The sequence below is a fragment of the Nelusetta ayraudi genome, unplaced genomic scaffold (genome assembly GCF_046127955.1).
Source record: "Nelusetta ayraudi isolate G7.1 ecotype Tasmania unplaced genomic scaffold, CSIRO-AGI_Nayr_v1 ptg000169l, whole genome shotgun sequence".
Classification (NCBI taxonomy): Eukaryota; Metazoa; Chordata; class Actinopteri; order Tetraodontiformes; family Monacanthidae; genus Nelusetta; species Nelusetta ayraudi.
Window position 1 is genome coordinate 360,395 of NW_027466219.1, and position 19,963 is coordinate 380,357.

The following is a 19,963-nucleotide window of genomic DNA, read 5'->3' on the forward strand; positions in this document are numbered from 1 at the left end:
TTTACAGCCTACCACAAGACAAAATGTTTTTTTTACATCCTGCTAAAACCGATACTTTGTTGGACCTTTCATGTTACATGTAACACCTGCCTGTAGAGATTGACACTAACCCGAGAGAGGCATCAGTCGGGTATCGCTGCCCTTTATGAAGATTTCTAGAAAATAGTGTTTTACCACACGTTTTTTTGAAGTGGAGCAAAAAACAAAAACAGGTTTGACTTTTCTAATTTCTGGGGGGGTTGATTGACTCGTGACAAATACGCAATCAGTGTAAGTAATAGAGGTAAAACACAATGTAGGAGTTAGATAAATTCACTGTAAAATGCAGTTTTAGCCTCTTTGGTCTTGAGTGCAAAAAATATGAAGTGTTTGACATATTTTTAAAAGCAATATAAGCCCTCCTGCCGGTGTAGTTATCATTACTGAAACACATAAACAACATACTATATTTACATTCACGTGTTTTATTATGACAGTGTTTCTGAAAGTGGGTTGGAAAGTTATTTGCACAGCAGAAAAGTGAAAGGAGTATTTCTTGTTTAAAAAGTAATATTCAGGATTTGATGTCACAAAGAGTGATTTGCTAAAGTTGTTTATTTGTACAAAATAAATGATTTCATAAATGAAGAGAAAAGTGAAATGAATGTTAATGATAAAAAAAAAAAGGATGTTGGTTTTGATATCACAAAAAGTGGTGCGCCAAAGATAAAAAAAATATTTGCACATTTATGTTGTTTCAGTGAATTTGAAAAAACCTATTTTGTCACCATTTTGGCTTTTGGTGGGGGGGCATGAAAACATTTTTTCCTCCAAGGTGGGGCGTGACAGAGAAAGTCTGAGAACGACTGCCCTAATGCCATGCAAGTCTATCGGGTCAAAAGTCAACTTTGCCCTAGAGACATGGGACCACTTGCAGGTTCATCGGGATCCCTCAAGACACAGCCATGGCAAATTTGGGGCTTCTAGCCAAATTCTAGGGCATGAAAAATTTTCTTCCTCCAAGGTGGGGCATGACGGAGAAAGTTTGAGAACCACTGTATTATGAGCTTTCATATTCAATCACAAGAAGAATGAAAATCACAAATCTATGGAATGTCATTGTTAAGGCACAGTTGTACCTACCTACAAATCCAAACTAGTAAGAAAAATAGTAAAATATATATATATATATATTTTTTTAAAACTTGTAAAGTTGCACAAGTACAAAAATAAAGTATTATAAAAACACAACAAACATAAAAAAAAAAAAGCAAACAGAAGAAAAAGGAATGGGCAAAAACAACCATTAAGACACATTTTCCATCAAGTTCTGCTGCCCTGTCTCTTTCAAACCCTGGGAGATTCCTTATTAAAGATGTAATCCAACCACTTTCATGATGAAGACAAAAATTGGGAAACCCCCAGTCACAATCAAACAGTATCTATGTGTTCCCTAAACACAAACCTAACAACAAAGAGGTCACTGTGTGCTAGCATGACTCATGAGGAGCACACAGCAAAATGACAGCACCTCTCAGCCTGGGCTGAAAACCTACGTAAAAAAACAACATGATCATAACATTCTAGTGAGCTGTAAACGGTAACAGTATCATCAGTCTGCATGATGAATCTGTTCAATATTTACCTCAACACAGCAAGGATGGGCTTAACCATCACTAATCGCTAATTATGGACACAATTACAGACATAATACAGAAATAATATACAGCACATTTATAAGCTCTCAATCAAACAACACTTAATTTCTGTACAGACATTGAACAAATTAAGGACCAGTTATTTATCTTTTTTTTTTTTTTTACCATTGATTAAACATTCAGTAAGGTTAAAGTCAGAGCAGTCAGCAAGTTTAAAAAGAAATGGGAGCAGAGAGAACTGCTTCAGATGACTATGGTTGGGCTGCTACGGGAGCTTCTATCCTACAAGAGAAAAGCGACAGAGATGTTAGTCAAAGAGAAGATAACCATTTAACACACCCAGGCAGAGCATCTAACAGACTACAAACTGAGGAAAAAAAACCGTGTGGTGATTAAAGCCAACAGTGTGTGAAGAGTGAAGTGGTGTAAAATGGCACAGTAAACCTGCCAGTTATCCAGGAAGCAAGTGAGTTTGTTAGTGTGCTCGAAAAAGTCTAGTTGAGACAGATGGAAGGTGTCCTTGCCTTTGCAAATAAACTATCTGAAGAACTAAACCATGGGTTGGAAATGTTTTTTCCAACAAAATATAACAGCATTGCTGTCCAGAAGCCAGTCAGACAAAACGCAAAGAATATTTGCCATTTCAAATAAAAACAAATATTCTTTGGTTTCTTCCATTTTCTTGTGTAATGTTTAGTGTCAGTCTGTCCGATAGTTGTTGACATGTATCAGTCGGGTATGAGATGAGCGTTCCTCTAAAGATGCTGCTAGGATGACTAAAACAAGTTAAAGAAACAAAGAATCAACAAATATCAAGTTAAAATCACATGATAAATGCAGCATAGGTGATAATAGGGTATGTCAGTGATTGTGTGTGGGTCTTACAGAGAAGTGGCTGTAGTTCTTGCTGCTGCTGCGGCCCTGCTGGTTCTCTATGGAGAAGTAACTGGGGGGCCTCTCCGACCAGTCCCTCCGTTTACCTCCATTCCTTCTGCTGCTCCCTTCGTCGTCAGAGCTCCAGGAACCCTTGTGCCGCGGCCCAGGTGAGTAGCTCCTCTCCCTCCAGCCCCCTTTGGCGTGGAGCTCGTCCATCAGGTCGTCGCGACTCCGCGCCCGGGGTCTGGACCCTCCCGGCCGCCTCGCCGACGAGCCTCCTCCGCTGTTCCTCGAATCCCGGTGACCCGCCATCCCTCGCCTGCTGTCCCGGTCCGACTCATCGCTGTACCGGATGCCCCGTCTCGGCGGGGAAGCATCCCTGTACCCGCGGTCGTTACGGGGGAGTGCTCCCACCGAGCGGCTCGTGCTCCCGCTGGACTGGCTCGACAAGAGTGGGGCGCCGCCTCTCGCCCTGTCCGGCCCCCTGCGGGACGACAGGCTGGCCGCGGGCTGGATTATGGGGGGCAGGGTGATCACCCTCCTCTCCATGCCTTGGACGCCCAGCCCGTCCAGCGCCGAAAGCATGCTGGGCGGACCGGGCGTGTATTGCACGGCCGCAGGGACCGGCTGGGGCTGGAGGTGAGGCTGCGGTCGTTGCATGTTTCTGCCACTGTGACGAACCGACTGAGGAGGCGGCGGCACGTCCAGCCCTCTCACCTGGTTCTCCAGGTAGTCCAAGACATGGCCGGTCCCGTACATGCTGCCCTGAACGCTACCGTTCATGTGGTGCGGAGGAGGAGGAGGGGGGAGAGAAGTGTAATACGGCTGCTGCAGGGCCATGGGCGACAGCTGCATGGGACCCATGGGAAAGTTTTGCTTGGTGGGGTCGTCCGAGAAGGAGCCTGTGATCAGGAGAGGCAAAAAGGCGTAAATTATATGCAATTACAACCTTTTAACCACTTGGGGGCAGCAGAAATCAAGTGGCGTGAACAAAATGTTCTATTATTAATTAATTAATTATTATTATTATTAATATGCAGAATAAAATCTCTATTTGTGAAGATTTCTTTTCCTCCTAGGCAGCCTCACTGGCTAAGCCATTAGCTACTGTGAGTATCAATATTATAGTTGCGCTTGAGTTCATTGTTTGCTTCACTTTCTGAAACCAACAGAGCATCAAAGGTAGACCGTTTCTTTATTCACCTGAATACAGTATGGGCACACCCTGACTGGAGGCCGCAGAGCTAATGGGTGCATAGATGGGCTGCCCGTTCATCCAAGGAGCCATCGCCCTCTTGGCCTCTTTTATCATCCGGTACTCCATCACAACTGACATTCAAGAGAAGAAGGTCAAAGGTTAAAATCACAGTGACCACTGCGTTTATACACCAGCCATTTCCACTTTTCCCCATTGTGATAAACCAGAATCTGGGTGTCGAATTAGCATGCAGATTCATGAGTTTTCTGTTAAAACTTGAAGCCTTCAGTCTACCTTTCTCTGGGCAGCAGCACGTCTGTGGACAACACGGGCAGCGCACGTAGCAGCAGCAATTCTGCGGGCAGCACTGGCAGCAGCATATGCAGAGGAGCATGATGAGCATGAGAGCACCGATGATGATCAACAGGACCGTCAGCCAGTCTGCCGGAAAAGGAGGAGAGACCACATTGGAGACATTTCGTTTTTTCTTTTGCCACGTCGAGATTTTGTTCATCAAATGGTGGAACGTACGATAAACGATGAGCTTGACTTCGCGATCTGGGTCCCCTGTTGTGTCACCGGGCGCTTCAATGTTGCAGAAATACACACCATTGTCCCACCACATGACCTCAGTGATGACCAGATCAGCCTCTGTTGGAAAATGAAACAAAAAAATACCAAGTTCTTGAAGGCCATAAGGATCGCTGCAATAGATGCTATTTAAAATATAAACGTCTTTATGTATACGCAATCTTTCCGTAATGTGGTGAGATTTTGCTTTACATATTGTGTTTTTGTTGTTGTGTTCCAATGGATTCTCAAATATAGACCTTAAGTCATTGGGGGTGGAATCGCACTTACTGTTTCGTATAGTGATTTTGCGTTCCCTGTACTCGGCACCGAGGATGGGCTCGTTGAGGCCGCTCTTCTGGATGACCGTGCGAATGATGCGCTGGCTGTCAGGGCAGTCGTTGGCGGGGTCCTGACCCAGCTGCAAAGCGGCCTGATAGGCTACGAAACCGAGAGCAAAGTTTAAACCACACATTGTCTGGCTCAGTTACAGCAGAGTCTATGAAGATGTTCACTAATCCATCACAGTGGGATAATGATACTTAAAGAAATGGCTAATGTATGTGGCAAGCATTGCTCCTTTCATTCATGTCCTGAACCTGGCAAGGCAGCCCCAATGAGTGAGATTTTAAGACTGTATACTTGCACATCATGAAACTTTTTTAGAAGAACTGGACAATATTTCCCTGATTTGCAACCCCTTGAACCAACAGGGTGGAATTACAATAGTATAACTTGGTTCAGCATCAGTATTCGCGGCCTCACCTGTGGAGTAGTACTCCAGCACAGGGTCCTTGCAGAAGGACTTGTACCTCCAGGTGACCAGAACTTCCTGGGGGTTGGCCGACGTTGAATAGTCACAGCGCAGGATCACAGAGGAAAACAGCATGGTTCTCACCTCTGAGTTTGGAACGGTCACCAGGATGGACAGCAGCTCTGACAAAAACAAGAGGGAAACAAAATGGGTGATTATCAGCAGCAGCTTTACAGTCTGACTTAAAGTCTGACTTTGCTTTGTATCACTGGACTCTGAAGAATCTGAACAGACGAGTTAACAGTTCATGGGTATTCAGGTGTGAACGCATTGTACCGTGCCATTTAAAGTAATAACAGCTGTCAATCATGAACGGTAGCAACAGAGGTCGAGAACAGAAGCTGACAAAAGACAAGACTGCTGAACTGAGGAAAGTATCAGTTCTGGTCGAAGATCAAAGACCATTAGTAATCATGACTGTTGGCAGCAAGATGGGTGTATAGATAAAATGATAGATAGATGGGGACAAACGGATGTTTACAGATGATGTTCAGAGAAATGCAGTGCATTGGTAGAGCTACCGCATTTGGTATTTAATTGGTAACAATTTGATAACAACACACAAAAATATGGTGGTATGCAGGTCTAAGAGTGCATTCAAGACCAATACATTAATCCATTCATTCCTGAGAATTACACAGACTATGAGACATAATGCCAGGATTATACTGCGGCCATTAATTATTCACTGTGACAATAGTAAAGCCTCACCCAAGACTGACCCTTCTCTAAAACTCTCGATAAGCGTTTTATAAAAAGAAAAAACAAAAAAACAAACAAGTGAAGACAATTAGCTCATCTACAAAAATTAGCATCAATGAATATCAATAGAATGTGTGTGAGAACATTTCTCAGGAACTGTGTAGTTCCTGAGAACTACTTTGTTGTGTGTAGTCACGTGACTCTCAGCGGCCTTGTCCTATTTACAACCGTTATTTATTAACCTGCACACGTTTCCGTTGTCGCGACCGCGTACTGAAGTGGTTCCGCTCAAAAAAAGGAAAAACTCGACGAAAACACAGTCCCCTGAGGAAGATGCTCACTTGGTTGAATAGTTCCCTTTCTAAGAGCTTCAAAGCCTCACCTGTCGGCAGGTGCGCCAGCAGGAGCACCGTCAGTATCAAATATCCCATCTTGTCGCTCCGTGTCCTTCCGCGGAAGCTCCGCTCTCCGCCTCGAAATCCTTCAGGAATCCCGAATTTGTTCTCGCTCTCCTCAGCATAACAGTCCCGGTTTTTTTTTTTAGTTACGCCGACATGTTAGTCGAACTTTGTTGATCCCACGAAGTGAAAGTCGAGCGGAGAGGCCGCTACGACGGACAACTTTCCCACTGAGCTGCCCTGCGAACCTTCCCCTCCCCCATCCATCCTGCTGAAGGTGACATCACTAGCCCCGCCCTCTCTAACAGGTGCAACATGGAGGTAGGGGCAGGAGAAGAGGAAGGCTCTAAAAGCAACTAGTGTCGATTCAGCGTTGACCTACTTATTATTTACAGTAATATGGCAGTAAGTGACTTATTTTTTTTAGGATTTGTCATTTGTGAGCGTCCAAAGAGATCACAGCCTTTTGACTAAAACACACACACATATATATATATATATATATATATATATATATATATATATATATATATATATATATATATATATATATATATATATATATATATATTTTTTAGTTAAATAGTGAGAAGAAAAAAAAAAACTCATAAAAGAGCACAGACAACAGACAGCTTATTTTAAAAAGCCATTTACATGACCGGCAATTATATTTACAATTCATTGTAGTCCGTGACACTTGAGTGAGTTTCAAAATAAAAACAAGTGTGAATACATTAAATGAAGTAGGAGCCGTTCAGCCCTTCTGGCGCACTCGCCCCAGACTAAAGTTCACTCTCTCGATGAGTCACAGCGGTGGAGTGTCACGCCTCTTTGTGCAATGATGTTTACATCTCTTTCTGAGAGCACGGACCCCAGCGAGCGTTCCTGTTCACGGAAAACACTCCTGTGTGCTCTGAGCTGGAGTGGTGCTCTCAACTTGCTGAAGTGTGCCTGCAAATCCTGCAAAAAATGCTACTGGGCCACACTGTGTTTTTGTTTTTACCGTGCACTAAACATTCACAAGGAATTGTTGTCAACATCAGCAGACTAAACATTTATATTAAAGCGGTGTTTGTGACATTGGAGTGAAGAATTTGGAGCTGCACCATCTGGCACATTACCACATGAGCTGAATGTGTTGAATTGTCTAATTGCGGTCAATCTCACGTGTTTATGCAACTGTTAATATTTGATAGAGAAAAATAAAACAAGAACTGGCTGATTCAAGTGTTTACATTTACTCGGTGCAAATTTAATTTGTAAATATAAATAAGTGAAGTAAAGCTACCAAGGTCGATTACAACAAATAATTGTGATGTGTTTACTGTTGAGAAAATGTTTTATTTATTGAATTCAATCAGAGGGAGTTTTCGTCCTTTTTTAAAAATGATGCTATATGCAAGATGCCGTGACTAGAAAGTAATGCGGTGTCAACATGTTGGTTAAGAAACTGTTGATCACATGCATGACTCTTACATGGCTAATTATTAGAGCCACTGTATGAGGAGTAACTGAGCTTCCTTAAATATTTTGACATTAGTCGACAGCAGATTTCTCAAGAAATTTCTTTATTTAAAAATATTTAAACAGTGCAATTTTTTTCTCCAAAAAAGTCAAAGATACAGTACTTACATATGGTAAAAATAGACAACAGGACAAACAAAAACACAAAGCAAACCTGAGTCACACTGCAAGTGAGAGTATGAAGAATGAAGTATGAGGTCCTGTGGAACAGCGAAACAAATGGCACAAGTCCGAGTCATTCAGTCACTACACATGCATACGTAACCACTACAGTCTGTGTCTGATGCAGTTTTATCATGAGATGAGTCGTCGGCGTCAGAGGATGGTGTAATGTGCTGAGCAGCGGCGGTGTGCAGGTGAAAACCGGCGGGCGGCCCTCGTCACACTATGAGAGTGTCTCTGCTCAGTGCGCCGCTCTGTTAAAGAGATACAGCCAGATGTTAGAGGTTTCGCACTCACACCCATGCTCGGTTAGTATCCAGCTTCCATCCAGACGAGACCGAAAACATGCAGTTCATGCAGCATTAGAGGTGATGATGGCGAGACGATTGCAATACTGTCATGGTTGAAAGCGTGAATGCGTTGGTTTGTTATATACTGAAGTGAAACGTGATCTCTGGTGACTTTCATTTCCTATATCACAGATTGTGTAAAACACTTTTACACTGATGAAAATCTCTTATGTACATTGAACAAGAGACAATCAGTATATCCGTGTAACATTGTGTGTTATGATTCTAAGGCCTACCAAGCTGATGTTATTCCGGTGTCAACTAATCCCATGAAAAGATCTAAATTAATCCAAAACATGCCTTATATACATTTCAAGCTTTACATTTATTTCCATCTGTAGTATTGTTGTATAGTTGCAATGCCTTATTGTAATGATAATCTTAATAATACAGCTGAAATGAGATACTTCTATTGTTAATTCCTGTTGATAGTCTCTGCTTTGCTGCATAAAACAACAATAAACAGAATATCTAACCATATTCCTTGGTAAGCAGGGTGTCAAAGTGTCTCCAAGCATTTATCATACTAATGCAGTCAGAATGAAATTAATAAATCAGATTTATTTTGTCCATTATAGAGTTTCAATTATTCAGTACTGTCTTTTCTATTTTGCCTCTCTACAATTTTCCTGAGTATATTTACAATAACTATTATCTTTTTTTTCCTTCCAAATTATTGAAAGGAGGGAACGCAAACTGACAGGAAGCAATTTCAATTCAAACATTTCCCTGTGTTTATGGATGTGAGGGGACAATTTAAATTTGGTGAAAATGAATCAAAATTTGAGCAAAACAAACAGTGTTGATTAATTACTTAGTGGGATTTGTTAACGTAATGACCAGTGCAGAATTTCACCAAGCTCACTCTCTGAGACGTTCCCATCACTGCTACAGGTAACTCACCAGGTTCCGGCTCCTCTCTCTGTCATCTCTACCCCCCTGGAGGGTGTGGGACGCCCCCTGTTGGGGACGGGTGTAAGAAAAAGGCTTGGAGGCCGGATCAGTAGTCCTGTATCGGTCAGCTCTGGGAGGATCCACAGTGCGGTACCGCTCCATCATGGGGTTGGGCCTTCCGTATCGCTCCGCCTCCAACTCGCAGTACGGGGGCAGTGGGTCGTCCTCCTCTGGACGGTTGCTAGGAGACCGGCTGTAGTAACTGTTGCTGCCTTTCCCCCTGGAACTGCCTTTGGAAGGGGTGTCGCTGTCCTCGTCCATCCTGGCGGCGCCTCCCCGCGCCCGGGCCTTGCTTTCCAGGGCGCTGTTGAGGAGGGTATCGTCGTAGCCTCGGCTGTGAAGAGGGCGGTGGGAGGGTCTGTCGCTGTCCCACGTGTCCCTCCTCTTCTGCATGAGAGGCGAGGGGCTGCGGCGGCCCCAGTCGTCCTCCTCGTCCCTGTAGGGACGCCTGGGTGGGCTGTAGTCACGCTGGTAGGTCCGGTGAGCGGGCTTCGCCCGCCGGCCTCGAGAGCTGTAGGAACGGGCGAAGTCCTCCAGCTCGTCCAGGGAGCCTGTGCGCCCCCTTCTGCCCAGCGTCTTCCTCTGTAGGTGCTCGGAGCGGCAGTTCCACCTACGAAAGCGTAACATAGGCATTAGGGAGCAGGGGTGCAGCTACGCAGTGTCAGGGGGGTATGCAGCAACAATGCTGGAGCCCTCAATCCCAACACTCCCAGAAATACGCTTGGTGATCTAGTGGAAGAGTGCCCGCTCTGAGACTGGTGGGTTGAGGGTTCGATTCCTGGCCTGGCCATACCCAAGACTGTAAAAATGGTACCCATTGCCTCCCTGCTTGACACTCAGTATTCAGGGTTGGGATTGGCAAATTTTGTATCCTTCGGGATGTGACAATCACTGGGATTTTAACTTTAAATAAATACATAAATAAATAAGTCTGCCTGTCTTCATATATGAGTTTTAAATGATGATGATTTAAAATATTTTTTTTAAATGTAGTTTATATATTGTATACATTTATGTTGATTGTTAAAAAAATAATAAAAGCACAAATATGGAGAGCCACGCAGAGACCTTTAAAGAGACGTGACCCTGCAATTACAGATTCCATGTCACCCAACAGATACTATGGGATGTATGTCTGTCATCACAGCTACGGTATGGTAGCACAAAATCTATGAATAATTCAATGGTAAACCTGAGTTATTGTAACTAAGTTATTAACTAAGATTGTTTTGTTTTTGTTTTTAACCAGTTGTTATTTTACCTTAAATAAATTTAGACTACGTTAAAGGATCGTGTTTACAACTCAACAACCTTGGCTTTGCACAGGCTTAAACCTCCATTTGGCCGCTACATTCAGAGTGTTAGCATATGCTAGCTAGTCTGTCTCCAAGCACAGATGTCACACTTTTAAACAACCCTAACTGGGGAAAGTATTTTCCTTTCAACATTGCCTCATTACAATTGACAATTCCAGTTCCGGCACTTTCACAAACTCCAAGGTTCTGTCATTCTACCTTCTGTCCAGCTCGTCGTCTGATTGGTTGCCTCGGTCCCGCCGCAGCCTGCGACTCTGTGTGCCAACTGCCGCCCTCAGCGGCAGGTGGTCGTCCAGGTCCTCGATGGGCGGCAGCGCCTTCATCTGGACCGTCTGATACGTGTGTCTGAAGTCTGAGGTCCCGCCATCATGAAGAGAGCTCAGCTCAGACATGCTGCCGGCTGTTGGCAGAAACATATCAATTGCAGCTGCACTCACTTTTCTTATTTGGTTAAATAAGCAACTTGAGATGGTTTGACTGTAGATGTACTGTTTTTGTGGGCAGCAGCACAGTGCAACACCTGACGTGACTGTTGTGGTCTGCTGATATCATGTGTGGATGTCGGAGATAAGAACATGCAACACACTGTCCATGACCTAATGTCTGGTTTGAGGTGACTGAACATATGATTATGTGCACTGATTATAGCTTTGTCCAAATCACTGCACTGATGACTTCACTAAAGTTACCTGCCCTGACAAAGTCAACTAACTATAATACTTGGAGATGGATAAACGTAGCAGTTAGTTCCCGCTGGTTATGGATACAATGAATCATTATCATAAAAAAATGCCGGTTGCATTTTTTTATGTGGCATTCTCAAAAATAAACTCCCCTTTTTTGGGAGAGTTAATGCATTTTGTGATTAGATTTAATTTGCCTTCCCCAAACAGGAGCCTATCAAATGCTGCTCCCTCAGGACCACCTTCAACACACCTTTCCTGATTTCGAGATACAGTTATAAGCTATGAAAAAAAATTGCGTGAGAGAAGGTTTCGCGCTACTGAATGCACACAAAACATGCACAGGAGGGACAAACAAAACACAGACAACATGGACACATCCCCACAGAGACACACAGATGAATGGAATGGGCCCGGTCTTGGCAGGCTTACGTTTGCGGGCAGCCATCTGGGCAGAGGGGAACTGAGCCAGCTCCTTCTCTACGTAGTATAGGACTTTCATTGAGTCCTGGTCTGTGCCGGCTTTCAGCCGATACCCACTGCGCACTGTGGACGTGCACACACAACAAAAGCATGCAAACACACACACACACACACATACAAACATGAATGCCCGTCCCCAGATATGAAAAGAAGGGTATAAACATGCGGGTAATTCTGCTGGTTAGAGATTGAGATTCGAAGATGATGGACGAGGACAAGATGAAGGTTAGTTAGTCAGGAAAAGTAAAAAAAAAAAAAAAAGCTTTTTTTTTTTTTTTTTTTAAATGAACTCTCACCTCCTGCTAAGTTGGTCTCCACTGAGGGCAGGGAGGTGATCTTCGGCTCCATGTGCGATGACGGAGCAACAGAAACAGGAACCACAGTGGGAACACCGGGGACATAGTAGGGATAGACAGGAAGTGGAGCAGGTGGGTGCCTCTTGGCCATCTTCCCCGCCTCGTACACTGCGCAGGAGAGCAAGGCAGCAAGGTAAATCTCTACGGCGAGTGAACGGCTGAGAGAGGACGAAGAGAAGAGAGAAACGCTCTCCACTGACAGTGTCGTGGGCAGCAGCAGGTGTCGGGACAGCAGCAACACGGCACGTAGCAGCAGCAGGAGTGAGGGCAACACTGGCACCAGCAGATCCCCAGAAACAGCAGGAGGAGGACGCTGCCCAGGACCACCGAGCCCACAAACGCCCACTCTGCAAGACAGACACACAGTGTAGGACAGCTCAGGTTACAGTGTTTGAATATCACAACACATTGTGCATTAATTCCTCCTGGACAGTGACAGGCCTCGGTGCAAAACAAGCTTGTAAAAAAAATGTATATGTCAGCATTTATGATGGTGCATATTGATATAAACAGGATTTCTGTCACAGCTCCAGCGATACAGGTTTGACCTCCCGATGCATGATACATTTTAATAATAAAAACCATAGCTACTTTAACTATATTTTAGTAATTATTAATAATTAGATGGTTGTTTTTCCATCTGAATCCCCCCCCCCCAAAATGTAGTCAGTCACCCAATTGTTTTTTGGGGGGATGGAAAAAATGACCCCCAAATTCTCTGTTCGTGTTTGCTTTTAAAAAGCACATCATGCAGGATCAACAGTCCGTCTGTCATTTCACCTCTTCTGCGTTTCTCACATGGAAAACATTATGAAAAATAACTGTACAAAAAACAATAATGAAACAAAAAGAAGAACTTCAGACAGAGCCCTAAAGTGGAAATTTGATGCGAACTCAAGGGAATTCTCAGTAAACCGCATTCATGACCATATCTCTGAGGCATCCGGACGCTAATAACACACTTCCTGGGTGTGACAGGCATCTAAAACCTCCTCGCTCATCCATCGTTTCCTCTCTGAGAAACTCCAATCGTTGCCCAAAAGTCGGAAGAATATGTGTATGCAGCCAAGTATTAGGTGTTAGCACGTAAGCTTACTTTGTTAGTCAAAAGAGAGCTTTGATTGGTCAGTGAAACATTAGCGAACAGAAAAGCCAGGCAGAGGATGCAGGCAGTGAGAGAGAGAGAGAGAGGAGCAGGTGAAAGGCCGTACCTGGCATAAACTCCACATCAAACTCAGGTAGCAGATCGTCCGGCTGACCTGTCCGGCCTGCAGAGAGAGGGAGAGCACAGGGGAAGGCCGTCAGGGGAAGCAGGAAGCGAGGAATCCAAAGGTCAGGCAAAATAGAGGATTTTGCAGCAGGGTGAATGATTGACAGTCATGCAAAAAATTACTGTAACGCAGCGTAGCTGTGACGATAAATGTAGAAAAATGTAAGAAGCTTTGAAGATTTGAAGTATCACAGAAGGACTTTAGGACAGCGGTTGACACGACCGACGACTATTTTTGGATCAATGGCGGCGGTCAGTTTGGGTATAAGTTATGCCAACAACAGGAGAACACAAGCGGCAATGAGCCAAATGGGACAGTGTGTGTGTGTGAAACAGAGAGACAGAGAGAACCAGATAGAGAAAATAGAGTGTGTGTGTGTGGGAAACTGGGGCAAATTGTATTCTGGGTGAGTTCAACATGGGAGCTCATTAAGAAAAAGGAGTGGGGTGCCTGTGATGTGAAACAGCCCTTCTTTTGTGTTTCATGTAAGAAAAAATAAAATCACCAGATCAACCAAAAGGTCAAGAAAAATATAAATCACTGATAACAAGCGGCTTGCTGAGGCTGACACGTAGGTATAGTTTGCTCTGTGTGTTCAGAGTGTTTGCTTAAAGGCTGTGCCTAGAGTGAAAAATAGGCGCTGCCTGATCTGTGAGCCTGACTGGCACTAATGTAGACCGTTACTATGGAGATAATAGTGAAAAAAAACCTCACCGTACCCCTTTCACCTGATTAAAACGTGGTGCTGGATCCCTGGCCTGGAATGTCATCTACATACCATGAACGTCAGTAACACAGAGAAACCCGAGCGTGGGCAAGGGGGCGTGGAGCCCAGGCAACGAGAGGAGTGCACGTAGCCTTAGAAAAAGTCCAAGTGAAAAACTGAACAAGAGATATGGAGGCTGGTGAGAGAGAAACCAGTTGCTGGGTAAATACTTTGTTGTAGAACGGCTTAACTGGAAGTAATGAGGAGTCACTGCTTCTTGAATTTGTGCTGGGTGAATAGATTTGGCTTGACTTTACCAATTGAAGAAAAAAAAAAAAAAACACTGAAGATTTTTGAGAGTACATAAAAATATGTCCTTGGTTCAACTGCAGAGTTTGATAGCTTAGCTTAGCGATGAAAGACAGCTAAAATACAGAGCAAAAACAGAGCAGACATCTTTTGTTTCATTAATTACAGAACTAGACATTTCCAAATATACAGGTGGGGTCGAGGTCTTGGGATAAGCAAAGATTTAACTAGTCAACTAATGAGCAAGACTCGAATTTAACAGAGCCACAGTTAGCTATTCTCACTGTATTGTCAAGAGCAACGTGAATTAGACATATGTGACAGTGAGGCCTTCTCTTCTCATTCAAACTTCGCCAGCGCAAAACCATTACGGTCCAGATTTTCAGTAACACGCATGACGCTGGAGGGAATTTAAATAACGTGCCGCCTGGCGTTAGACTTTCCTCACTTTCCCGCTTCTTCCAGAGGAAACATTGCAGAGCGATTGCAGAAGCCGGCGTAGTCTTGTTATTCTCGCTCCTCTAATCCCCTGCACTTCTCTCCTGTGAGCTGATTACAATCAGATTTGCGCTCACCCGAAGGCAGGCCCTGTGAATGAAGCATTGCTACCACTAGCAGAAGGCCAGAAAAAAAAAGAGAAGAAGAAACACTTGAGATAAGAGTTTAAGGCCCCTTTCTCCGCCTTCCTCTCTTTTCTTGTCTGGTTTCCGAGGCAATCAGCTCAAGATACGTCTTCCTTTGTCAACAATAGCCTCCACACTGTGTTTCACTGTACGTGCCACTTTCAGTTTCGCAGGTATTAGTTGGCGCACATGACTCTTGGCCTAGGAGATTCTTGTAATTATTAAACAGTACACAGCCGTCAGCTGCACTGTTAGAGAGAGAACTGACTTCAAAGGCAAGGTACAGTCCAGCCAAAAGCACGTCAACTGTGTGTAATTCATGAACTCTCCGTCTCCATGGATGCTGCTGGAAAGACTCTCTGGAATGCAGAGCAACAAAGAGACTACTTCTAGCAATAGTCTACATCTAGACTATTTCTTTTCTAACAAATGGAGGGAAGATCAAACAAAAGCAATTTGATTATTACTACAAGGGTTTAAATCAAAATGTGACTGAAACCTACCGAGCACGAGCAGCTCCATCTGGCCCTCGTTCTTCCCCTCCAGGTCGTCGGCGATGACGACTTTGCAGAAGTAGACGCCGCTGTCGCCCCACCGCAGCTCCCCGATACGCAGGTCGGCTTCTGCAGGACAACAACTCTGATGCATGAGCTGCTCAGAGACGAGGACCTCATGTTTAGTCTCTATACATCTATATAAGATATGTATTTGTAGATTGCAACGCAACGGTACTGCGCTTTACTGACACTGGAGATACATAAGTTGGAGTAATTTTCTTTGTTGTAACCTTTTGTTCCTTAATATTTAAAACCAGCTAAAACACCTTGTACACATAAAAACAGCCCTCAAATAAACATTTTGATTTCAATAAAAAAGCACCTTCAGTCTTACTGTTTATACCAATATATTCATTTTATTTCTAACTTTAAAGCTATTTTTTCCGACTAAATTTGTAGTGAAGATAGCAGTAACAAGAGATTTACGTATACAATTAAAAACCTTTATTTGGATGTGGCCTTTTGTGAGTCAAGCTACGTTCACGTCGCTGACACATTTGGTAGAAGACTGGTGTTTTGTCTCGATAAGGTTTAACAATGAGCCTTGCGTGAATAGTGAGGGCAGGGATCTGCCGACCTAGATGTGCGTCCTGTGCTGCTCCATAATAATGAGAGGAAGACAAAAGAGGTTTATTCTGAGAACAGGAAAAGCACACTGGAATCGGCTCTGTTTCCTGATAGCTCAATGCTGCGACGGTTTTTGGTTTTGCTTAGTTGTTTTTGAAATTAAAATCAAAGGAAATTATAGGGGCATTACTGTTGACGATGGAGATGTCCCGGCCTTTGTAGTGCTCCGCCAGGGTCATGGAGGCTCCCTGCGCCGAGGCCACGACCCGCACGGTGCGGCTGGCGTCGGAGCACTCCAGGTGGGACGAGGCGCCCACCTCGGATGCCTGCACGGCCAGGCTCTCGGGCAGGCTGAAGGAGTCCCGCGAGCGGTCCCGGCAGTAGGACTTGTACCACCACTGCACCACCGGCGTCTGGGTGGAGGCCGTCTGGTACTGACACGGGAGGACCACCGACTGGAAGAGCATGGCGTAGCGCTGCTTCTCCCGCACGGTGACGTGCACGCCATCGCACGCGCACACTGTGGAAGAGACGACGGGAGGGATGAGCTAAAAAGAAAAAAGAGTTGAAGCTGGACTCTTTGAAACAGTTCTTGTGTTTGACTTCTGGGCAAAACCTGCGGCACTTCATAATTCAATGCATTTTGACAGGAAAAGGACGCGGACGCCGTCTCGTTCACAGCTGCCATTGCTCTTTGTCTGTGTGTGGATGACTCATAGGAGTGTAGAAATATACCTGGGAGTGAAGCCGCATCATACCACAACAGAGAGAAGGCAGGAACAGACATTGCTTGTGTTTGGGGGAGGTATGGGGGGGTTGTCTGTTGCTCAATTCTGAGGTCAGGAAGGTTAAATTCCAGTGAGATTGTGTGTGTGTGTGTCTCGCGGGGGTGCCTACAGAGAGGGAGGGGTGGGGTAGGTTTATCATCACAGGGGGAGGGCAGCACAGCTCATGGCACTCATATTAAAGTCTAGGTGGGGCAGGAACTCACTCTAAACATTTCCCAGAAGACAGGAAATCCAAGCAAAAGCAAGTCCACCAGGCCCGGCCTATACTTAGGAACACTCACAGTGTTAATCTACAAAAGATGCTGAAAGAGATGCAGCGAGCGGCAGCTTTAAATATTGATGGAAAAGCTTGTCAGGCAAGAGAGCATGACGTGCCGCGGCTGGTGACAGATCCTTGTTTTGCGCTATAAAGCCGGGAATATTTAAAACATACAATGCAGAAATGACAAGAGGAGCGATTTCAAAGCGCTTTCTGTTGTAGCATGAACCATTTTCGAAGATAACACATCACAGACTGTCAGAAGGCGCCTGTTGAGCAACTAATCGCTGAGACAACTGATGCAAGTTATATGAAATAGTCAAAAGCAGCATATTTGAAAAGAACTATTTTGTTTTAAAGCAACGCGTAAAGCCAAGGGAATAGGGTGCTGGGCAGGCAAGGTCGGCTAGGTGCACTATGCCAATTGCAGAGGAGCCAGTCTCCTTATTACAAGTCAATGAATCGTATGTTCATTTGGACACAATCACTTTAAAATAACTTTAAAGTAACTTTAAAACCACACAGCGTTGATTAACTGAAAGATTATATATTAAAAAAAAAACTTTTCTTAAATTTAAACAGTTGCCTGTTATTTGGGTTTGTTCATCAGTGTAAATGATTTGTTTCAATGACCAACTGAGTGCGGTCAAATGAGCCTAATGAGGTTCCTCTGCCCGCCCTGCACCCATGAGAAGCTGAACTTTTATCTGTACAGTGACGGTGATTAAGCCTGCTGATTTTCTACAGGATAACAGAAAAAAGGGGAGGGGCTACCAAGCTCCTAAATTCCTCCCACTGAAGAGGTTCGGCCTTCTCTTTGTTTCTCTTTTTTCATGGCACAGTGCATTGTTAAGGATTTGCTGAACCACCGCCCCACCACCACCACCACCTTTTTGTCCCACTTGAGGAGTCAGGAGAGCGGGGGGGAGGTCTCACAGACTCTCAGCCAATAGGAGAATCTGTCCCCCTCCAGCCGGGTGAAACAGACCAATAAAGAGCGAGAGATTTAAACCCAACCGTTACATTGTGAATATTGTTGGTTCTAAGGTGAGAAGAAACTCACAAACTGGCGGGCTGTATTCACAAAAAGTCACTGTGAACTACTGTTTACATGAAAGGCAGCCACAGGTGTGATTCACTGTAAGCTAATGAGCAGGTTGCGGACACACGCCTCCACCTGCAAACCGGCCACAAAAAGCTGCAGTTTGAAACCGGTGGTCCAGGTCAAAGATCTTCAGCAGGGACGCTGCTTGCTTCCTGAACACAGCCAGACTTTTCCTCCCCAACGCTGCAACGTTTCCTGCTTTTACCACGTTCTGCATTCCTTCACATTGACTCATTTGCCGGACACAAGATTCCCGAGTCTCCGCGTCAATACATTTGATATAGTTACAATGTCTGATAACAGGACTCGATGCAGTAGAGAGTTTGTGATGAGAGAAGGAAAGTTTTATATCCAAGGTGGATTTAGTTGCATTATAACGCAGGGTTACAGCTTGGAGGAGTCTGGATAAGTAAAAGGATAAGGAGAAAGATTTTTAACTGGTCCTCATCTAATGATATTGTTACGGCTCTATAACAGATGAATAATATGCTATCCATGTGGTAAAGCATACTGAAATTAGAATAATAATCATTTAAAGTCATAAACAATTCTTAATTTTCTAGTTAACCAGTCAGTTCATTGGGTACTACGTTACTGACATTATTTTCATAATTTAACCCTGTGTATTTTATTTAAGAAATGTTTCTTGCATCTCATTGTCAATGTCAAACAAATGGTAAATAAAACCAACTCTCTCTAATGTTGCAACTGTAATTCCACAAATCATCACCCTCAAAGTGAGGCTCGACAGCTGTATTCAACATACAAAACCAAGCCTCCACACAGTCAACAAAAACAGGAAAGAGAAATTGTTCATATTTTTGAGGATACAAAAAAACATACCGAGGGGCTATCCCGGCAGTTTCTTTTTAACAGGACAAATCACTGCCGACATCTAATCTGGCACATTAAAAACGCAGCTTGCTGTGTCAAATACAACAATGTGTCTGAAACAAGTGCGCAAGGATAAGTAGCTGTTCGGATCAACCTGTTGCGCGGTTGTCCAAAAAAAATAAATAATAATAATTAATTATTCGGAAAAGAAAGCCAATTAAATGAACGGGGGGATGGACTTGCCTGATGCTGCCAGTAAAACAACCAGCCGGTGAAAGTTCATTATCCAGTCAGTTTTTCAGTAAACGGCACTTTATCTTCATGTTGCTGAGGTCTCCGGCTCGCCGACGTCTCGGTCGCTGCTGCTGCAGCGGCGGCTAACGGGACTCCCAGACTGCGAATAACGGGACTGTACCACTACACACACACACAGAGGGGGTTCGAGAGGGTAGGTCGCAAATAAACACAGGCGCTCAACTCAAACGAAAGAAATCCACTCTAGTCAGTCTTTCAAAGACTAGGCGTAGTTGTTTCTTGGGTGTAACGTCTGGAACCTTCTCTTAAACGTGCTGCAACAGTTTGGTGTAGTTGTTTGCCCCCCCCCACTCAACTCCTCCCTACGAAAGCTGAAGATGTCTGCTCGGTGTTCAAGAGGACGCGCAGGGCTGAAGGCACTTGATGAGACACACATACCATCTGCTCATATCAGCTATACGTTTATGATGAAGGTTACATTAAAACGATAAAAAATAAAAAATAAAAAATAAAAAGCTTAGAAAAGTTCACAGATCTACTCATCATCATCTGCAGCAGCATCTTCTTAGGGACCGTCAACAAGTCTTGAAAGACAAAGGACAAATAGACGACGTCGTGTTTTGTGATCTTGCAAGTAAAGGCAATTCAGTACATCCTCATATTTGT

The 19,963-nt window shown here is 44.1% G+C and overlaps 2 protein-coding genes across 5 annotated transcripts; both read right to left on the bottom strand.

Annotated features, from left to right (window-relative positions):
• Positions 1-531: 531 nt before the first annotated feature.
• Positions 532-6,461, bottom strand: LOC142880638 (immunoglobulin-like domain-containing receptor 1). Of its 2 annotated transcripts, none has more exons than XM_076014603.1 (8): positions 6,180-6,461; positions 5,047-5,217; positions 4,573-4,722; positions 4,243-4,362; positions 4,006-4,152; positions 3,717-3,842; positions 2,523-3,415; positions 532-1,919 (listed from the first exon to the last, which is right to left on the bottom strand). In XM_076014603.1, the coding sequence occupies exons 1-8, from the start codon at positions 6,226-6,228 to the stop codon at positions 1,881-1,883; spliced, it is 1,695 nt and encodes a 564-aa protein (XP_075870718.1). In that variant the 5' UTR covers positions 6,229-6,461; the 3' UTR covers positions 532-1,880. The 2 variants fall into 2 exon arrangements, with proteins under 2 accessions (XP_075870718.1, XP_075870719.1); XM_076014604.1 differs by having other exon boundaries at positions 532-2,413.
• Positions 6,462-7,741: 1,280 nt separating this feature from the next.
• LOC142880633 (immunoglobulin-like domain-containing receptor 2) lies at positions 7,742-19,560 on the bottom strand. Of its 3 annotated transcripts, XM_076014596.1 has the most exons (10): positions 19,286-19,560; positions 16,247-16,576; positions 15,436-15,555; positions 13,235-13,291; positions 12,224-12,370; positions 11,964-12,131; positions 11,617-11,730; positions 10,700-10,901; positions 9,135-9,795; positions 7,742-8,135 (listed from the first exon to the last, which is right to left on the bottom strand). In XM_076014596.1, the coding sequence occupies exons 1-10, from the start codon at positions 19,323-19,325 to the stop codon at positions 8,100-8,102; spliced, it is 1,875 nt and encodes a 624-aa protein (XP_075870711.1). In that variant the 5' UTR covers positions 19,326-19,560; the 3' UTR covers positions 7,742-8,099. The 3 variants fall into 3 exon arrangements, with proteins under 3 accessions (XP_075870711.1, XP_075870712.1, XP_075870713.1); XM_076014597.1 differs by lacking the exon at positions 13,235-13,291; XM_076014598.1 differs by lacking the exon at positions 11,617-11,730 and having other exon boundaries at positions 19,286-19,558.
• Positions 19,561-19,963: the final 403 nt, after the last annotated feature.